This window comes from Amblyraja radiata, chromosome 34 (assembly GCF_010909765.2).
Source record: "Amblyraja radiata isolate CabotCenter1 chromosome 34, sAmbRad1.1.pri, whole genome shotgun sequence".
In the NCBI taxonomy this organism is placed as follows: Eukaryota; Metazoa; Chordata; class Chondrichthyes; order Rajiformes; family Rajidae; genus Amblyraja; species Amblyraja radiata.
This window is the reverse complement of record NC_045989.1, coordinates 13,190,698-13,211,577: the sequence shown is the minus strand read 5'-3', so window position 1 is coordinate 13,211,577 and position 20,880 is coordinate 13,190,698. Positions and strand designations below refer to the sequence as shown.

The 20,880-nt window shown below is 41.6% G+C and overlaps 1 protein-coding gene across 2 annotated transcripts in view; it reads left to right on the top strand.

Annotated features, from left to right (window-relative positions):
• The window catches only part of rasgrf1 (Ras protein specific guanine nucleotide releasing factor 1), a 59,955-nt gene extending 39,831 nt beyond the window's left edge, over window positions 1–20,124 (top strand). Inside the window, exons 14-28 of one of the 2 annotated variants that reach the window (XM_033050168.1) lie at window positions 194–276; window positions 2,910–3,158; window positions 4,138–4,508; window positions 5,206–5,331; window positions 6,303–6,473; window positions 8,403–8,509; window positions 11,072–11,184; window positions 11,750–11,810; window positions 11,902–11,996; window positions 12,932–13,016; window positions 13,741–13,938; window positions 14,048–14,127; window positions 14,560–14,677; window positions 16,937–17,005; window positions 18,671–20,124. In XM_033050168.1, coding sequence (XP_032906059.1) covers window positions 194–276; window positions 2,910–3,158; window positions 4,138–4,508; window positions 5,206–5,331; window positions 6,303–6,473; window positions 8,403–8,509; window positions 11,072–11,184; window positions 11,750–11,810; window positions 11,902–11,996; window positions 12,932–13,016; window positions 13,741–13,938; window positions 14,048–14,127; window positions 14,560–14,677; window positions 16,937–17,005; window positions 18,671–18,763 — 2,019 coding nt within the window. In that variant the 3' untranslated portion in view covers window positions 18,764–20,124. Of the gene's footprint in view, window positions 1–193; window positions 277–2,909; window positions 3,159–4,137; window positions 4,509–5,202; window positions 5,332–6,302; window positions 6,474–8,402; window positions 8,510–11,071; window positions 11,185–11,749; window positions 11,811–11,901; window positions 11,997–12,931; window positions 13,017–13,740; window positions 13,939–14,047; window positions 14,128–14,559; window positions 14,678–16,936; window positions 17,006–18,670 lie in introns of both variants that reach the window. The other variant, XM_033050167.1, reaches the window with a different exon arrangement.
• Window positions 20,125–20,880: the final 756 nt, after the last annotated feature.

Sequence of the window (20,880 nt, the reverse complement as noted above, 5' to 3'; positions counted from 1 at the left end):
TTCAGTTCCTAGAGAATACAATTCTTGCTGCAAATATTCAGCGGATCAGGGAGCATCAAAGGAGGGAGAAACAGATACATATTTCAAGCTTTTAACTTTTCATCCAGTTGTTCAAAACTTTGCAGGGTTTAAAAAAAAAATCAGGTCTGCAGTTTTTTTATTATTATATACCAAATTATTTCTCTCTCTCCAGTGCATAGATAATATTCGATGCAATGGTCTGATGATGAATGCATTTGAAGAAAACTCCAAAGTCACAGTTCCACAGATGATTAAGTAAGTGATAATCCACTGCAAGTCTACTCAACTCACAGAAGCAATTGTATGCAGAGGAAGTGTCTCTTTAATGCAATCAGAATTTGGTCACATAGTGGCTAAGTTACTGGGCTAGAAATCTGCAAACATAAAAACATAATGCTGTTCAGGGAAGGAAATCTGTTCATCTTATCTATTATGGCCCCATGGCTCCATTGCATTGAATCCATGACAGATTCTGGATGCATCTTAACTACCTTTGACATGCCTTACCAAGCACTCTGCTGTCACATCACCTTCTCATGGCAATTAGGGATGGAGAATGATTGATAGCCTTGCTAGCAAAACTTGCATCCCATTATTGAATTTTTTTTAAACACTCCCAAACACCAAAAAGTAGAACTTGACCTATCTCTGTTATGTAGCTCCATTTCTATCTGCTGTGGGATAGACATTATCCTATAATATACTGGCTAAGAAGTTCCTTTTGTTATTGGTGCTGAAGCTGTCAAATACTGTACGCCTGCTACAGGGAGTTTGAGACTATACCCTTAACTTATGACAAGTCTGGTCAGTAGTCTGATAAGAGCATTGAAGAAACTGTTCCTTAGTCTGGTGTTACGTGCTTTCAAAGTTTTGTATCTTCTGCCCGACGGGGGACGAGAGAAGAGGCTGTGTAAAAGGTCCTTGATTTTGTTGGCTGCTTTCCCGAGGCAATGTGAAGTGTAGATGGAGTTTGCTTTTTATGATGGACTGGGCCTCATCTACAACTTTCTTCAATTTCATGCTGACTTGTGAAAATCTGTTTCAAAACCAAGTTGCGATGCATCCCAATAGGATGCTATCTGCCGAGCATCCATAGAGGTTGGTAAGAAATGTTGGAAACATGCAAAACTTCCTTAGTCTTCTAAGAATATAGAGGCATTGCGGTGCTTTCTTGGCTGTAGCTTCAATGTAGTTGGTTCAGGACAAATTGTTGGTGATTCATACCACTAGGAACTTGAATCTGTTGACCATATACATTTCAGCACCATTGATGATGATTAGGACTTGTACACTACTCTGTTTTTTTAAAATCAATAACTAACCTTAATTTTTCTGACATTGAGAGGGGTTGGCTTGACACCATGTTACTAAGCTCTCTTTCTCCTCTTGTTCTCCGTTTTTGCCATGGTTTGAAATCTGGCCAACTATGGTGGTGTCATCTGCAAACTCGTAAATGGAGTTAGAGCAAAATTTGGCCACACAATTGTGAGTGTATAGGGAGTGTAGCAGGGGCTGAGAACAAATCCTTGCGGAGCACCAGTAAAATTACCAACAAGGTTGTTTTGTAGCCGATCTTCCCTGATTGTAGTCTATCGGTCAGGAATTGAAGATCCAGTGGTAGAGGGTTGTACTGACTCCTAGATCTCACGTCGCAGCGGCCTCTGCAGTCCGTCTGTCTTTTTGTTATTTTTTGTCCCGTTTTAATGTAGTTTTTATTTTTTTGATGGGGTATGTGTGTGTGTGTGTGTGTGTGTGTGTGTGTGTGTGTGGGGGGGGTGGGGGGGGGAAACTTTTAAAATCTTTCCCCTGCACGGAGAACCCAACCTATCCCTGTTGGGTCTCCGTTGTCGTTGGGGCTGCAAAGTGGAGCGGCCTCCAGCAGGAACGTCCTGGGGCTCCAGTCACGGAGCTGCGGAGCTACTCACCATCACGGAGCTGGCCGAGTCCGGAGCGGGTGGAGCGGTGGTGGCGCGCTGCTGCGACCCGACCCTCGGAGTTTCGGAGGCTTACCGCAGGTCTGGGGGACGGTGATATCGGGAGCCCGCGGGTCCCTGCTGGGAGACCGCTTTTCGGGGATTCCGCAACGGCGACTTCTCCCGCCCGAGTAGCGGGGTCGAGGATGACCTGGAGCGGGGCCTTACATCATTGCCCGGCGTGGCTTCAATGGCTGCGGGACTTTGCCAGCGCCCGCCCGGGGCTCCAACAACAAGACCCGGAGCGCGGCCTTGCATCACCCGGCGCGGCGTTAATGGCCGCGGGACAATTGGCATCGCCGCCGGGGGCTCTGACTTTGACTCTGACATTGGGGGGAGAGGGAAGTGCAGGGGAGAGATAAGTTTTTTTTGCCTTCCATCACAGCGAGGTGGAGATGCGCTGTGATGGATGTCTGTGTAAATTGTGTTGTGTCTTGGGTCTTTTTTTTCTTGTATGTATGACTGCAGAAACAACATTTCACTTGAGCCTCTATGAGGTTCAAGTGACAAATAAATTGTATTGTTGTATGAGTTTGGTACTACAATCTTCTGCCACTAAATATTAGGAAAGGTGAGTGTTTGCATCCTCTTGAGCTGTTAAGCCAATTGATGAGATTGTGATTGTTCTATTACACCTTAACTGCAGAATTTCTACCTTTCACCTATATCGCACCAACGTTGGTTATCTATCAGTCTCAGACTTAAAATTAACAATTGATCTGGCATCAATTACCATTTACAATCTGCATCTTAACTGTCTCGGCTCGATATCCATTGAAATCACATACTGTACTGTATGTACAAAATCTGCCAAACATTATCTGGAAATTTACCAGAAACGACATTGTCTGCATTCCAAATGACAGTCCACCTTTTCCTGATAGTGATTCTCATTGTTTTCATTGTAACTGGCAGGTCTGACACCAGCCTTTACTGTGATGATGTGGATATAAGATTCAGCAAAACCCTCAACTCCTGCAAAGTTCTCCAGATTCGCTATGCAACCGTGGAGCGTCTATTGGAGCGCCTGACTGACCTGCGCTTCTTAAGTATAGACTTCCTCAACACGTTCCTGCATTCATATCGGGTTTTCACCACAGCCGAAGTGGTGCTGGACAAGCTCATCACCATTTACAAGAAACCAATAAGTGCGATACCTGCAAGGTGATGTGTCCATGTGTCCATGTTTTGGTGTGATACATTTAAATCTACTGTACATGTGTGTGCACAAGCATATGTCATGTGGAAAGAATGAGTCCAATCATATGCATAATGATGTCAGTAATATGTTCATACAAAATTCTTCACATCGTTTACAGAATTGATATAATTGAGTTCTTGTTCTAATGAGAGCATTTCCACTATTAATTTTGAATAATAATAAAGTTTTATTTCAGACACAGGTCCATATAACACATCATACAGTATAAGGAGATACAAAAAATACATTAAAAATTGCATATTAGCCTATAAGATATACAAGCTATTGCACCAATGCCATCTTAGCCTAGAAGTGAATCTATAGCAGCTTTTCAGAGGGCTGACTAGGGCTTCAATTATGTGGTTCTCTGATTTGTCCAGGCGACACATAAAACTAAACATCAGCTGTCTTAAGAGTGCCTCACAGGTTGGCACTCTAGTGGACACAAACAATTGACTGGCACTATGCCACCTAGGGACACGAAGCAGCAACCTCATTGCATCATTGTATGCTACCTTGAGCCTCTGCATACTCTTTTTCTTATAGTTAGACCACAATTGAGCAGTATACAACGGTGTTATGTAGGTTCTGAACAAGGAACACTTCACAGAGTCAGAGCACGTAGAAAACTTCCTTATAAGCATGTTAGCTTGAAAATAAATTTTACAGCGCTGTCGGTAGAGGTCTTTGAATGAGGCAGATTTGCAACACTGTCAATAATTCAATAATTCCTTCCAACATTTTCTCCCAAAAACACATAAAAATCAATAACCATAGTGTGTTTAGATTGCCTGAAAGGGATAATAATGAAGAGACTAACTCTCAGCAAAGTGTGTTTGATTTCACAGTCTGCCCTAATCGTTTAATGATGCTTATGGTTAAATAAATGGTGCAATTATACATCAATCATCCTATTAACACTAGATTTCCTCTCAAATGTAGGTCACTTGAACTCTTTCTTGCAAGCAGCCAAAATAATAAACTTATGTACAGGGAGCCCCCAAAATCCCCACGAGCGAGTCGGAAATTTTCCTCCCCGCCGCCCCTTTCTATTTCTAAGACGTCGTCACCAATTCGGAGGAGGAAGCTTTCCCTGAATATTCCCATTATCACGGGGGGAAAGGCCCTGGACCTTGCCACCATGACCTGCTCATCCAATGGCTATGCAAGCATGTACTCCTCGCCGTCCCCCTTCAGCAAGACCAGCCTGGATATCAACAAGCTGTACGTGTCCAGCACCTATTCCAACAAACTCTCCGATGAGCAAGAAGCCAAATCAGACAAAGCTGAAGATTCTGGTCCCAGTAAAGGAGGTGAGTTGCGAGAACACTTCAAAAGCCAGTAGAGTTAAATGGTGAATGGTCAGGAAAAGAATCATTCTACAACTCATGTCTTGGTGCCAGGGTTCTCAAGATGTAGCTGCTGTTGGTTTGGACAACACTTAGTGTTTGTCCCTAATTATGTTTGAGAATATGAAAGTGCTTCTCTCTGAACCTTGCAGCCTGTACTGTTCAAGGGAAGACACTACCCTCCTACTTAATGACAATGTGTAAATGGCAGCAATGGTGAGAGGGTGTGTGAGATGGAGGCGTTGGTTTTCCTTTGCACTTAACGTACAATGATAGGAAATATTTAATTATATTAGTCATTGTGTACATCAGTTACTATGGAAAAATGGCCACTTCGCACTTTACCTGGGAGCTTGGGGCTTTGACATATATATGTCTGGTATCGATTAGTTGATCCACTACTAGTAAAGGTGATGGCGTTTATATGAGTAAGGCTGGTGTGGACAAAAAGGCTTATTTACTGTAGGCTGACTGCTTCTCATGTCAGCTATTGTAGTCAGGCCCCTTTCAGGCCAAGAAACACAGTCCTTCAGTGAAATCGACACTGAGAGGCCAATTATTTCATGCAGCCCCCCATTGAAAAGAGAAAGTATTCAAGGTGAAGATATGCATGGATTCAGCGCACTCCAGACATATAATGAATTTCTCATTTTGCAAGTAGGTGCAGCCAGGACAGTCAAGGAGGATTCCGAGATTGAGCAAGGCTTCAGTGATGAGGCTGAGACAGAAACATCACCGACAAAATCTCCAACGTCTCCAAAAAAACTAAAATCAAAGAACTCCTCAGGTACGGAGTAAAGAACCAGGTGTCAACTCACGATAAGATCAAACAATCTCCTTCAACCGGGGAACTTTGTGTCTCTGTAACCTTTTCCCGACTCTGTAACTTGTTTCGGATTCCTGTCTCTGTAATCTCTTTAGTCCCAACAGTCCTTGGAAAAACTGTAACCACCTCTAACCTCTGCAGCTCTCTAACACAGCATGGCCACCTCCATCCACAACAATCATATCATTTACACCACCTTCAGCCCTGACACTCTGAGACCACTGCATTCTTCCATGTCTAGCTTTTTGTATTTATTCATTAATAGCTCTCTAGGTCTCAATATCTGGAATTCCCAAGCTTTTCCTCCTTTTAAAAGCAACCATTTTGTTACCTGCCCCACTATCACCTTATGCAAGTGTCTAATTTTGTTTGATAATATTTACATAAATGTGTTCAGATGCACTTTCTCCAACTCAAAGATTTGTTACAATACATTTTCAGAAGGTTGTATTTCTTGTCTGACTAGTCTGCTCTACAGACATGCATTTTAGGTAGAATCTTTTATGTCTTTCGTTTCTTTCGTTTTTTTAAATTCTACTCTTACTTTAATTGTCTCATTATTCTGTTTTTATCAAGAATAATATAACTCATCATTATATAGCGGTTGTATTTCATACAGAAAAATAAAACTATTAATGCAGAGAATTTGGGGATATTGAAGGTATCAAGGGATATGGATGATTGCAAGAAAGTGTACACTGGAACAACTGCTATTAGCTTGTTGAATGGTGAAACAGGCACGAGGGGCTAAATGGCTTTCTTCTGCTTTTAGCTTTTATATTCCCATTTTCTCACAAATGGCTTTCTAGAGAATGATATACACTATAGTATACATAAGTTGGCACAGCCAGTATAAGTTGAAATATATAACAAGCTAGTGATTGAAATAGCCAGGAGTTGTGGATTACCTGTGACCTTCTTTGACTCTGCAGAGTTCCCCTTGTTTTCCTACAATAACGGAGTGGTAGTCACCTCCAGTCGGGAGATGGAGAACAATCGTAGTGCAATGTCAGCGACCTCAGCCTTTGCCATTGCGACGGCTGGTGCCAACGAGGGCACTCCCACCAAGGAGAAGTTCAGGAGAATGTCCCTGGCCAGCGCAGGTACCCTTTATTTTGGCACGTGGGATCGGATTTCTTAATGCTGAATCTTTATTAATAAAGTCCCCTGTTAATTGATTCTAGTCATAATAGATACTCTAATAGTCAGCAGAAGGCAGTTTCAAAGATTAATCAATGATGAAATTGTATTTCTGCCTGTTTTTACTATTAATGTAGTTAATGCATTTTCAGTGAAATCATGCTTTATTGGTGCTAGATTCATATGAAATATCAAAAAGGAGGCACGAGGTCCCTTGTGTCTGCCTCAGCTCTTTTAAAGAGCATTATATTGGGATCAGATCAATAAATAGCTAAATGTTCTTGATTGTAAGTGAGAAATATAAATGATGCATTACATTCTCTTATGAACAATATTCTAGATTAGCACAGATGATGATGATGAGTTGGCAGTGGTAACAGTAATAGTTGATGGTTAGCGAGGATCCACATAACACCACAATAGAGAACAGAGTTGAATTGATTTTATGTCACAATGTATGGTGGCCAGTAGCGAGACTGAGAGCCAATAGAAATAAAAAAAACTGGGGAGAGTCTACAACATTACAGAAGTGTGTGTGTGTGTGTGTGTGTGTGTGTGTGTGTGTGTGTGTGTGTGTGTGTGTGTGTGTGTGGGGGTGTGGGGTTGGGGTGTGTGGGTGTGTGGGTGTGGGGGTGGGGTGTGTGGGTGTGTGGGTGTGGGGGGGTGGTGTGTGGGTGTGTGGGTGTGTGAGTGTGTGGTGTGTGGGTGTGTGGGTGTGTGGTGTATGGTGCAGATTCACTGGTGAATTTTGAAAGTCGCTGCTGGTGTATGCATGTGGAGCACATATGAATGAGGACCTATTTCGACCCACGTGCTTAACTTTAACAGACCCTAGATAGACCGTGAAGGAATCAAAGGATATGGAGTTAGTGACACAGAAGTAAAAAAACAGTCATGATCTTACTGAATGATAGGGAATCATGATTGTGATTATTATATTCTTAGCTCGCTGAGATTTGATGAGAGATAGTGAACCTGTTTGGGCATAAAATTGGAATGTGATTTGTTCTTGGCATATTTTTCTGACTGTTGGCATGATTAAACAAGCTCAAACATGCTAGGGTTCAGATTCCTGTGTTAAGTTCACAGCTGGCATCTACCAGACACAACAGGGCAGAGCGTCACGATGGGTCCCAACTTTAAAAGTTCCTCTTTCACTCAAACGTCACTACAGCTGTTCACTTCAGAAACCCCCCAAACCCAAACCAGCTCTCTCAGCATGCCGAAAGAGGAAGCTCTTTCAGCATGCTGGGGCTGAAACACTATCATTGTGAGCAAACCTTCTCCCAACAGAAACCACTGCACATGGCCTACGTGGTGAAAGATAGCTCAGCACAGATTACTCGAGGGTGGCACAGTGGCACTGCAGTGGATTTGCTTCCTACTTCGCCAGAAACCTGGGTTTAAACCTGACTACAGATGCTGTCTGTACGGAGTTTGCATGTTCTTGCTGTGAACGCGTGCAGTTGCTCCGGTTTTCTCCCACATTCCAAAGATGTGCAGGTTTGTAGGTTAATTAGCTTCTGTAAATTATACCTAGTGTGTAGGATAGAACTAGTGTATGAGGGATCATTGATTGGCGTGGACTCGGGGGGCTGAAGGGCCTGTTTTCCACGCTGTATCTCCCAACTAAACTAAACAGTGTAAATTGTTGCATGTGGCCTAGCACTGCAACCCGAGCTAAGCTACAGTTGCATTATCATTTTCATAACTAAGACAAGTCTAACAAAGATAGTCAGGTTCTGTCAGACTCAAGTTGGTAGGCCAAGCTCCAGTGTGAGAGAGGGAGAGATATAATCAAATGCTTAGTCGTCAGCTCCCAATAGATGATGTGCCGAGGTGGTCTCTGATGTTCACTATTATTTCTGAATACATTTTTGCATTGATTCCAGGCTTTCCTGCTGATCAGAGAATTTGTGACAAAGAATTTGTCATTCGAAGAGCAGCTACAAATCGTGTGCTCAACGTGTTGAGGCATTGGGTCTCAAAGCATTCCCAGGTAGTGTTTAGCTTCAATGTTCGTATCCAATGGAACTTGATGTGCGTAAAAGAGGGTCGTGTCCTCCTGGTTTGATTCAAATGTGGTTCATATATTACCGAGTAGGTCCACTCCAGGTATTATTTCCATAAACCTTGTGATCGGTTCTTTGGAATGTTATTATTCCACTGTTCCATGCTGTTAAACAAGGTGTATCAGAGGATTATCTCATACTGTGGTTTCATTGATCCGAGGTACAATCTTGGCTTGCCTTACAAGCTGCATTGGATCAGATAAGATGCAATCACTGAACAGATGACAGAGGTTCCCCTTTTCTGCTGTGGCCACTGTCAGGAACCAGTCAAGAGCATTTGATTTAAGTGTTTGGGAAATGATAAAGGCAGAAGAGTTTAATTGCACGCCTGGTATCCTGGTGTGCGATTGTCCAACTGCACAGGAGTATATGTGGGTACCACGGGACACGGGACAATGTGGGTACCACGGGACAAGGGAAGCCATTCACAGAGTCTCTGCTCCTACTCTGCAAAGTGCTGCAGTAGGATATTTCTCATTCACAGACAATGAAATACTTTTAAAGTCTAGATACTGTAGCAGTATGAGAAATAAACTCACCAATTTGCATATGTTACAATAGGTATACTTCATAATATGCACAGTTTTCTTGTTTTCCTTACATTCATTTTACCATCAATCCTATACGTTCTCTTACAATGTGTCCATGCCAGTCATGTTTCTTCCTTAAACAGTGTAGCTGTGGAGCCTTTGAAAGGCTGTTACACAAACACGGCACCCCAGTGGCAGCTGGGCCCTCCACAGAGCCTTCATGGTGTCTGCACGGAGGCTCAGCACATACCCTTGCACCCTGGTATGTACCAGTTAGCAGAATCTGCTTATGGACATTTCACCCTGGAAGTTCAATCGGTTTCAAGCAGACCAAAGTGTGTCTTTCACCAAGTTAATTATTTTCCAGAGGCGATTTATGTTATCTCAGTGTGCATTCTTGCAGACAACCCATGGATCACAAAGTCCTCTGGTACACAGCTGATCACGGCAAACCTCAGCAAGAACTACTACAGCATATCCCAGACTTTCTCTCGGTAGAAACAGTACAGAAATGGCAGCGTATTTCTCAAAATTGTTTTCCTTGGCATCAATTACCACGTAGGACTCACAGCCACCCGTTTGGGTTAAAGTATCCCGGACACAAATTGTAAAATATCCCACTGCGGCAGAAATTAATTCATCAATCTACCACAAAAAATAGATTGACTCATAATTTGCTTCATTGATACATAGAAACATAGAAACATAGAAAATAGGTGCCATTCGGCCCTTCGAGCCTGCACCGCCATTCAATATGATCATGGCTGATCATCCAACTCAGTATCCTGTACCTGCCTTCTCTCCATACCCCCTGATCCCTTTAGCCACAAGGGCCACATCTAACTCCCTCTTAAATATAGCCAATGAACTGACCTCAACTACCTTCTGTGGCAGAGAATTCCAGAGATTCACCACTCTCTGTGTGAAAAATGTTTTCCTCATCTCGATCCTAAAAGATTTCCCCCTTATCCTTAAACTGCGACCCCTTGTTCTGGACTTCCCCAACATCGGGAACAATCTTCCTGCGTCTAGCCTGTCCAACCCCTTAAGAATTTTGTAAGTTTCTATAAGATCCCCCCTCAATCTTCTAAATTCTAGCGAGTACAAACCGAGTCTATCCAGTCTTTCTTCATATGAAAGTCCTGACATCCCAGGAATCAGTCTGGTGAACCTTCTCTGTACTCCCTCTATGGCAAGAATGTCTTTCCTCAGATTAGGAGACCAAAACTGAACGCAATACTCCAGGTGTGGTCTCACCAAGACCCTGTACAACTGCAGTAGAACCTCCCTGCTCCTATACTCAAATCCTTTTGCTATGAATGCTACATACCATTCGCCTTCTTCACTGCCTGCTGCACCTGCATGCCTACTTTTAATGACTGGTGTACCATGACACCCAGGTCTTGTTGCATCTCCCCCTTTCCTAATCGGCCACCATTCAGATAATAGTCTACTTTCCTGTTTTTGCCACCAAAGTGGATAACCTCACATTTATCCGCATTATACTGCATCTGCCATGCATCTGCATGCATTTGCCCACTCACCCAGCCTATCCAAGTCACCTTGCAGCCTCCTAGCATCCTCCACACAGCTAACACTGCCCCCCAGCTTTGTGTCATCCGCAAACTTGGAGATGTTGCATTCAATTCCCTCGTCCAAATCATTAATATATATCGTAAATAGCTGGGGTCCCAGCACTGAGCCTTGCGGTACCCCGCAGAGATACATGAGATCTTTGTTCATCCAGTTAGACTATTAGGATTGTCACAAAAAAAAAACAGTGACTACATTTTAAAGAATGGCTGAAGTCCATTTGGGTCATTCCTGAAATGTGAAAGGTGCTTTATAATGTCAGCCATCCCTCCATACGATGCATATGGTACATGATGGGAAATTTAGCCACAGTTTTTGTAATGGGAGTCCCAGAAATATTAAATGTTAATTGTTCTTCATCTATAGGATTTTGAAGCAAACATCGAGTTAAAAATCAAAGTGATTGGTTTTCTGGAGGAAGTTATTCATGACCCTGAATTGCTAACTCAAGAGAGGAAAGCAGCAGCTAACATCATCAGGCAAGTTCTCCTAAGCAGGATTTTACTCCAACAAAACGATGAAATCGTAATGCGGATTATTTAATGGAAGGGATACTTCTTCAGGGTGAACCAGGTGATATTCCACAGAACCTGCAATTTGGAAACTGACCATTTGGCATCTGGTTCCTGCATGTGTCCCTGTTCCTCCTTAAACACCCCTGCCAATCCTTGGCTCTTTCCCCACCACCATATCCTTTATTTTATTGGTCATTTGTTTACCTAGATTCCTCTTAAATCCATTTTGATTATTGATTTCAACCATTGTGGAAATGGGTGGCTTGTCGTGATTGTCTCTAGACTCCACCACCCAAACTGCCACGACTCCAGCAGGTACAAGGTGGTGGAGCTGAGCATCATTGGTGTGAGTACAGGTATCAGGTCAATGGACGTCTATCCATAGGGAAAATAAATGTGTTTTAATGAAGCTCTTGCTGGATTTTGTACTTGTATCTCTGTGCTAAATGTACTTCCTCGCCCACCCACTCAGTATTTTAAAGACTTGCCATCTTCCTGTGTTTAATAACACAGCATTTCCAATTTCTAGGACACTGAATGAAGGTGACCCAGGATATTACCAAATCCCTATGGAAGAGATTATGAACACGGTTGGTATCATTTTTTCTCTCCGCTTTGAGGGTTTCTGTGCTTTACAACTATTATATTAAAATTCCATCTTTTTTCCTCCTCTTTGAAAAGACGGAAGCAGAGACTTTTGAGAATCTTTCTGCCCTGGAGATAGCTGAAGAGTTGACTTTGTTGGACCACCTGGTCTTTGGGTGCATTCCATATGAGTAAGTCACTTCCTTCTTTTTAGACTTCCTTCATGTCAGTACAGAGGTGGCCGATGAGGCTTCTGTGGGATCTGCAGATTATGCTTCAGGTGTTTGACAGGGCAGTTGGTTGGGTAGTATGGGAGATGTGTACTCCTTCATTGGTGTGTTTGGCTTCCCTTTGCGCCCTACAAAGAGACACCGAGTGCTCAGTGCCTTCCTGAATGCTCCTTCAACATGCATATCAGTCATGAGACAAGGATTCCCAGGAGTTGGTGTGGATGTTGTATTTTTCCAAGAACATCCTTGAAGCATTTTTGTAGTCTAGTTACTCTCTTACTGTGATAGAATATGAGGTAGAGGGCATGTTCTGAGTACGTAAACAAAATGACTTGGATGAAACCTCCAAACCTTGATGTTGGGATCATTGCACTGGGGGAAGTTCAGAATCGGCTTGCCTATCATCTAATGGACTAAGAAGATTTTGCAGAGGCAGAGCTGGAGGTACCTCTCCGGTGCTTTGTGGTCAGATTTAGTAGTCTACGTACTAGGCATAAAGGAGGGTGGAGGCCAATGCTGCACTGTGGATCATGAACATGGTGGTATGTTTGTGGGTGTTGATCTTCAAACACTCTTTTCTTCAGATAACCTAAAGTTTTGTTGGTATACTAGCGAGCTGAATACTAATTCATGTAGTTTATTGGTCCTTTTGGCCCATCTGGATCATACTCTTGATCAGGCTCTAGAGATGATCTTTAATTTCTCTTTTCTCTTAACAGCTACAAGCACCTTCTCTGCTCCATCCTAAAAATGGTGTTTGCAATTTAAATATCTCTATTGATTTATCTCTCAATCTCCCCTTATCTAAAGAAAAATGTCCACGTTACAAGGTGCAGGAAAACGTTAATCAGAAAATATCACAGAATAAAATGTTCACTTATTTGTTTTCTATGCAGGGAATTTTTTGGTCAAGGTTGGATGAAACCTGAGAAGAACGAGAGAGCACCCTACATTATGAAAACCACCAAACATTTCAATGATGTGAGTGCAGCCATTGAACAAACTGTATACATTGTGTTTCTTCACTGAAGTGTCCTTTGTCTCGAGTGCAAGGCTCAATGAAGTTGAGAGGAATTTAGCTTCTTTGGGTAAATGAGATCTGACGTGATGTGATGGAATAGTAGTGTCGACAAGCTTGAGAGTGTCGGTCATGCTCCGAGCATTAGAACATTGCATAAAGGAATTGTCAACTGACATAAAAACCTCCTGAGAATCAAGTACTTATTTTAAAATCCCCCAGCTGAGGATAATATAGAGTATCCCCCAGCTGATACAGATATATTCCCAAGACAATGAGTGACACTCTGCATGTTGTAAGAGAGCTATCTTCTTGCTAAACTCATCAATTTGACATTATTTTTACATGCCAGCCCATCCTGACTCCCAGCATGGAGTAATCTTAAACTTCCTTTACCCTACTTCTAACAGAGAGTTCTCCTCCACCTGACTTGCTTCATATCTTCCTTCATCTCATTATTTCAGAAAGGTTTGTATCTCAAACAGTTTTCCATTAAATTTTAAGCAAATTGGGAAAATAATACCATTATACTACAAAAAATAAGTATGTTGTGCACTTGATACTGAGTCCATAGTAGATTGTTATCACGGTAAGGTTGTGGTTAGGGTTGTGTAGTGTGGTTTAAGAGCCTAATGTTCAATGGTTAATACTTTGATGATAATGTTACCGTCTTACTGTTCTCCTCAGATCAGCAACTTAATTGCTTCAGAGATTCTGAAGAGTGATGACGTGAATTTCCGAACAGCTGCCATTGAGAAATGGGTGGCAGTGGCGGACATCTGCAAGTGTCTACACAATTACAATGCCGTGCTGGTGATAACCTCGGCACTGAACAGAAGTGCCATCTTCCGGCTGAAAAAAACATGGCTGAAAGTATCCAAGCAGGTGGGTGGATGGGGATAATGTGGATGGGGATTTATTTTAGTAATTAAGTGGCTTTAGGTGCAGATGGCCAGACCTGTGATCAGATTCTCCTCTCTCTTTCTTGTTCCAGACCAAAGCATTAATTGACAAGCTGCAAAAACTGGTGTCTTCTGAAGGGCGATTCAAAAATCTCCGGGAGGCACTGAAAAAGTATGTTTCCATTCTCAACCAGATATTAAATGGAGTAATAGGAATTAGAATACATCAGATGCATTTTCTAGATGTCCATCTTTCAATTGTCAGCCAGCAGATACCATTCTCGACTCTAAATCAGACATTGTGGGTTCAAACTCCTCTTGAGTGGAAAGATCTAGACTGATGCACCGGTACAGTCCTGAGAGAGAAATACACTGGCAGCTATGTAATCTTCCAGATGAGACATGAAACCCAAACTATATCTGTTCCTGTTAATGGACATAAACAATCTCATGGTCTTTCTTTGAAAAATAGCAGGAGAATTCTCCTATGTGTCCTGGCCATTATATATTGCTCAGTGAAATCATATTCTTACTATTTTTCTTGCATATGTATATGTGCTACGGTTTAATGTTTAACTAACAACTTTTTTGTTGTTGTCTGAAGTTGTGATCCTCCGTGTGTTCCTTACTTGGGAATGTACCTGACCGACCTGGCATTCATTGAGGAAGGAACACCCAATTATGCTGAAGATGGCTTAGTCAACTTTTCCAAGATGAGAATGGTAGGTCAGCAGATCTCCTTTGTTTAATCATGTCTCACTCTGCTGCATCTTGTTTTCTGGCAGATGATGTGGTAAGTCTTTTGTAATAAATATAGCGTGCCGGCGAAGATTAACTCTCTGCCACAGAAGGTAGTTGAGGCCAGTTCATTGGCTATATTTAAGAGTGAGTTAGATGTGGCCCTTGTGGCTAAAGGGATCAGGGGGTATGGAGAGAAGGCAGGTACAGGATACTGAGTTGGATGATCAGCCATGATCATATTGAATGGCGGTGCAGGCTTGAAGGGCCGAATGGCCTACTCCTGCACCTATTTTCTATGTTTCTATGTTTGTGTCACAGTGATGGTTTCCAGTTTTCCCCAAACCCATTTTCATTAAAGAGATCTAAATGAAACTATTTGAGTGGAGAGCCAAAGAGATAGATGTCATCTGCCACTAGTAATCCTCTCCATTACTGAAGGCGTTGATTGCAGAGGATAGTGATTATCCTGTGATATTGTTTGGAAAAGGGCTATTTGGCAATAGGAGCATTGCACTAAAGCCTAGCTCTATCGTATTAATCAAGGCTGGATCTGTTGCAGACTCATTGGTTAGAATCACAACTCCAATGCTTCTGTAACATATATACATTGCTGAGGGCAGCCACATCCACCAATCCTCCACCAATCCTTTTAGTTAATGGAATCAAAGGGATTATGAGTTCAAGAAAGACCATGTACCGTGGTTGATGTTCCATGTATTTCTCTTGGATTCATCAAGCAGTGAAGATCACGTCCATTGTATCTCTAGATGTATGGAACTCGCACTGTAATTTGAAAGCAGTTTTTTATAGCTAGTGGTAGGAGGCAGTTGTGGAGAAACCTTATGATGACTTTCTCTGTGGCATGTATCATTTTCCTTAGAGTTGCAAATTATAGGATTCTGGTACCTCTCAAATACTGCAGTTGCAATCAGAGCGTTCCTACTGTATCTGAACCATCAAAGGCCTCATTTTAAGTTTGGTTCCTTTGTACTGTTTATGAGTTGGCAGATTTAAAAATTCCGCATTGTCTGAATGGATCAGAACAGGACTCATTTCCATTTCACTGACTAATGAACCAAGCACAATAGTGGATCATATTACAATGCTATAAATGTATCAGAAAATCCATACAATTATAACTTTTTAACAGGAAATGCTAGCAATACATAAAACAGGAAGCACTAGTGGGGAAAGAAATAACATTTCAGGTGGGTTGACCTTTTGTCCAACCTTTATGATGCTCTGACCATTTGCTATATTTTCTATTTTTTTTTATTTACATTTTTTTTTTAAATTAGAAGTAAGTACAATATAGTGGTACCTTTTTTCAGGTGCCAAATATATGTTGGCATGTTACATTCTATGTATAGCTTCATTTTTTATTTATTTTTTCAATGAGAGAAAAAGAGACTAGGGAATAGAGAGTAGAAAAACATGTGACGTGTAGTGTGTGAGAAAAAAAACGAAAAGAGAGAGAGAGTGAGGGAGAGAAGTAAAAAAGAAGAAAGAGAGAGAGAGAGAGTAGAAAATAAGAGATAGGAGATAAGTATTTATATTCTTGAATATATTTTCTACTTTAACTTTAGATTTTCAGCATTTACAGTTTAGTGCTTCAGAATATTTTTTTAATTCATTTTTCAGAATCACATGGTGCTGGTAAGACTGACATTTGTTACCCAAACTTGTCCTTAAACTGAATGGTTTACTCAGTCATATCAACAGGTATTGAAAATTCAACCATGCTTTAAAAAAATCTTTCACTAAATTTCAGAAGTGAAATGTGGATTCAGTTGAATTCTGTGGAACAGGAGGGAATGAGTGAATCAATTGGGACACAAATTACAATGTTTTTGTAAGTTGCACAAAGATTTCAAAGAGCAGTGAATGTTTTTAGAAAACCTTCTATGGTAGAGTTATATGGTACTCATCAGATCCTATAACCCACACAAATGGAGTGGACGAAAATTATCCTTCATCTTAAGGGATTGCTGAGGAAAAAGACGAGGGCTCAAAAGGCTCTAAACTCAATGGAATTGTAAATATTTGATAATATGTCTTGTACAGGGGTAACCTACAGGATAAATGAATAGCCCTTTTTCTTATTATGACCTTATGCTACACACGACATTTAGACATACATAGATTTATTCAGCTGTTAACTGGCTTTGAAAAGTTATTGGAAGACTCTGTAAACACAATTGATTGTGGAATGCATTTTCACCCATGGTTTACATTAACAGATATCTCACATAATCCGAGAAATCAGACAATTCCAGCAGACATCCTACAAGATAGAGCAACAAATCAAGGTCAGTTCATTTTGTGTTAATTGAGTAGTTTCACCAAATATTCCCCTGACAGATAGAATAGATGTAGTTTCTGATGAAGAAATATTGGTGAGGACTGTCAGGTAGATTCTTCAAATAGTGCTGTGAGATCCTTAAGAACTATCTGAGATCCTCAAGAACTATCCAGCAGGCAGGTGCTCAGCCTTATTCGAAGCATCGTACTTCTGACAATGCAGCACTTCCTCATTAATGCAGCAATAGCCATTTGACGTTCACATCTTATGCTCAAATTTAGAACTTATTTTTAAATCTTATCTTTTCCATTAATCTCTAATGTTCTCAAAGCCACCTACTGAACGAGTTTGCATGCTGATTATTACGATTACTTTCTCCCCAAGTCACACACTATCCTAACTGAATAGGTAGTGCTGTTCCTTCATTGGTTCTAGCCAGAATCTTGACTGAATGACACTGAGCAAATGTCATCACCATGCCAGCTGCACTTCTCTGGGGAATAAATACAGGCCTTGTTACATCCCTAGAATTTTAGATTAGCAGAGGCTCCAAAGAGTTGGTCCTTACACACTGCTGAGCTGGGAGGTAAACATAATTGGAACAATTCAAAAGATTGAAATTGCAAATGGGATCAGGTTTATATATCACATTTTGTTTGTCAAATTATATTGAATAACTCAGAAAGCCATCAATTTTCATAGCCTGCTGCTGCAGAGAAAAAAACATTTGCCACTTCCAAACATTGCTTGCATTGTGATTTTTAACCAACAGTTATTTTTAGACCTGTTGGGAGGGGCACAAGCCCTTAGAGACATTTGCTATGGAGAATGGGGGGGAAATGAGAACTTTTAACCTCTGCACTACTATTTCAAAGAAAAGCCCATTGTTTATTCATCATCCCGATTGCCTATGAACTGAGAGGTTTCCTGGGCTGTTTCAGAAGGCAGTTACAGAAAGTCTTGAGTCCCATAGAGGCCAGACCAGCTATTCTTCTCCAGCAGCAGGTGGCTTAATCTAATTGTTTCTATCTCCATCCAGTAGTTCCTTGATTACCATGCCTTTGAGGGTTGAATTCATATCTCCGAATCATTAGAGTGTTGCCCTTTGGATTAACAAAAACATTGAAGATGTCAGATAGCCACACAATGCTGGAGATAAACTCCAAAACTAGCTACTTAACATTCACTTAGGAATCCATGTTCTACACCTCTGGGTTTTGTAGGAAGGACTATCGCTGCTGGGTCAGAAGATTGTGGACTCAAATGCCCCTCCAGAGACCCGAGCACAAATATCTAGGCATCATTCCTTATGCAAAGGGAATGTATGAAATGTTGAAATGTTGCCTTTTGGAAAAATTGTCTGAAATGTTGCCTTTAGGAAAAAATGCTAAAGTCATGTCCTGTCTGCTCCCTCAATGGAAGCAAGAGAGATCTCATGGCAACACTTTAAAGAACAGCAGTAGAAAGGCAACGATAATGTCCCTGAGATTTACTGGCTCAGGCTGTGAATTGAGTGTTGGATATGGATTATTTTAGCTGGATGTTGATGTATAATCACAACACAGTGGTGAACTTAACTCTAGTTAGTATGTGGAATCCACGTGTGGTCACCAACTGGTACAACCTACTAAACTTCATTTTCAATAAAAATGTCATGTTTTTCTTCGATTAGGTGGCACGGTATTTATTAGAGCAGTCTAACGTCATGGATGAAGAAAGCCTTTATGAAGCATCTCTGAGGATAGAACCAAAGCAGCCAACCTGAATCACAATCATCCCTCAGCATCAGAAACCTTGCATAACTGATGATATCGCTGGTCTCCTTCAATGTGCTGTGCATGGGCCATCGCTGAAGAGAAGACACTACTAAATAATACACGGAGTGCACCATCCGTCCACTTGCTCCAGAGGGCCATTTGACAATAAAACAGCTGCTGGACTTTTATTGTAGAGCAAATCTTTTTGAAAAAAAAATAGTGCAGCAGTTGTTGCTATTTAAGTTACAACTGAACCATTTCAGCATTCTTTAGAAAATCTACACAGTTCTCCAACACTATCCCAGAATGGATGGTATAATGGGCCAGAACATGCCCTTTCACTTCCAGGGGCTTGGATCCAATCCAGCCCATGGAGCAGAGCCCACGGTATTAAAGTCTTCCCTATCTCATGGACTCCTTTCACCACTGGGAACTACTGATGTGCTGAATGACCCTTACCACTTACAAAGGGTTGTGTGATATTCTCATCCACACTTGGTCTTGTTATCACAGGCTTAAGGCTAAACCTGACAGTCACCTCTTCTCTGATGGAGGTTTCCTTTCACCACTGGAGGCACTGTGATGTAACTGACCAGCACATCATCCTTTCCTGGGGAGGATCTGAGTTCATTACCCAGATTGAAAGCTTCATCTCTCTAGCTAACTCACCTTCTATCTCTGGGTCCACATTAAGATTACCTTGATGGGTCATATGACTCCTTTCCAGTGTTAAGGCTGGATTAGCACCCCTGGGACCCTGGTTTGAATCCTCTCCTTGCTGATCTGATAAATAATAAGGCTCAGACTACTCAGTCAAGAAACAGGAGCCTCTCGCATAGAAGCCCACTTGATGTAGCACCAATTTCCAGTTGATGCCCACGGATAGTGTGGGGGATGTCCACACACTCCTACTGAAGCTAACACACATAACTAAAACATATCAAGAGATTATTAGTTTGTACCTATCCCATGCTCTACCTAACTGCAGAACACTGAACACCAACATTTCTCAACTCATTAAGATGAGAATTACCAAGATAAACCTCACCTTAATGAGGACCAAAGAAAACCTCTACCCCCAATACAGAAACAAAACTCCCTTACAAACAATTCTGGGATAAGAGTTCTGCTGAAGCTCAATCTCCAGGCCAGTGCTTCTCTGTTGACCCCAAGCTGCTTTAAGTTTCTCTGGGATTGCTTTGGCTGACACGAGATGCTCTGCACTCACAATGTCCAGGATAAGGTTCGTCCACAGTGGCTTTGGGCAGCTCCTGGAGTCTCCGAGCAGTGATGAGAAACGCAAATAGGCTGGATCTTTGCTCTGCGTGTACTTACATTATTTTATGAGTAAAGAGATTTTTCACAAGTCTGTCAACATTTTCTTGGGTATTATTTTATCTTAACTTCATTGTACTTCATAGTAAATGTGCGCAATAACGATTCAGTCAAAAATGCAAACAGAGGAAATCAGGTTTTGAGCATGATTATCTGTTAAAAATCACTCCTCGAATACATAACCAGGCCTCTCCACTGATTCAGCTTAGTGTAATGTGTCGTACACAAACCATTCCAAACCTGGTCTTCAGTCTGCCTCTCCAAGCCAACGCCTGCTGCTGCTTATAGAATGCAGAACAAACGGGTAAAATCATAATATTCAAGCCAAACTGCTCAGGTGAAATCAGGAAGTGCTTCATCACCAAAAAGTGGAAAGGAACTCTGGCTTTCAATGTAAAAAGCTACAGAACTACCTATAGATGGAGCAGGGGATGGTGTGGGTATGGTAAATGGTCTGAAGTGTGATCAGGTAAGAAAAAAAAATCAGTGGAGATTTTTATTAAGCAACTATATTGGCGATTGCACAAACCATTCAGTCCATTTAGTCAATGCTGGAGGTACACAAAATTGCTGGGGAAACTCAGCGGGTGCAGGTTTCGTTTCAGTCAATGCTGGAGTTTATTGTGCACTCCAACTTCCCCGCACCCTACTTCATCTCACTTGCTCCGGATATCCTTCAGTTTTTGTTCTCTCTTACACATTTGTCCAACTTCCCCATCAATATATGTTGTTATTTGTTTCAATCAATTCCTTTAGGATCTTGGTTCACATACCCACCACTCTCTGAGTA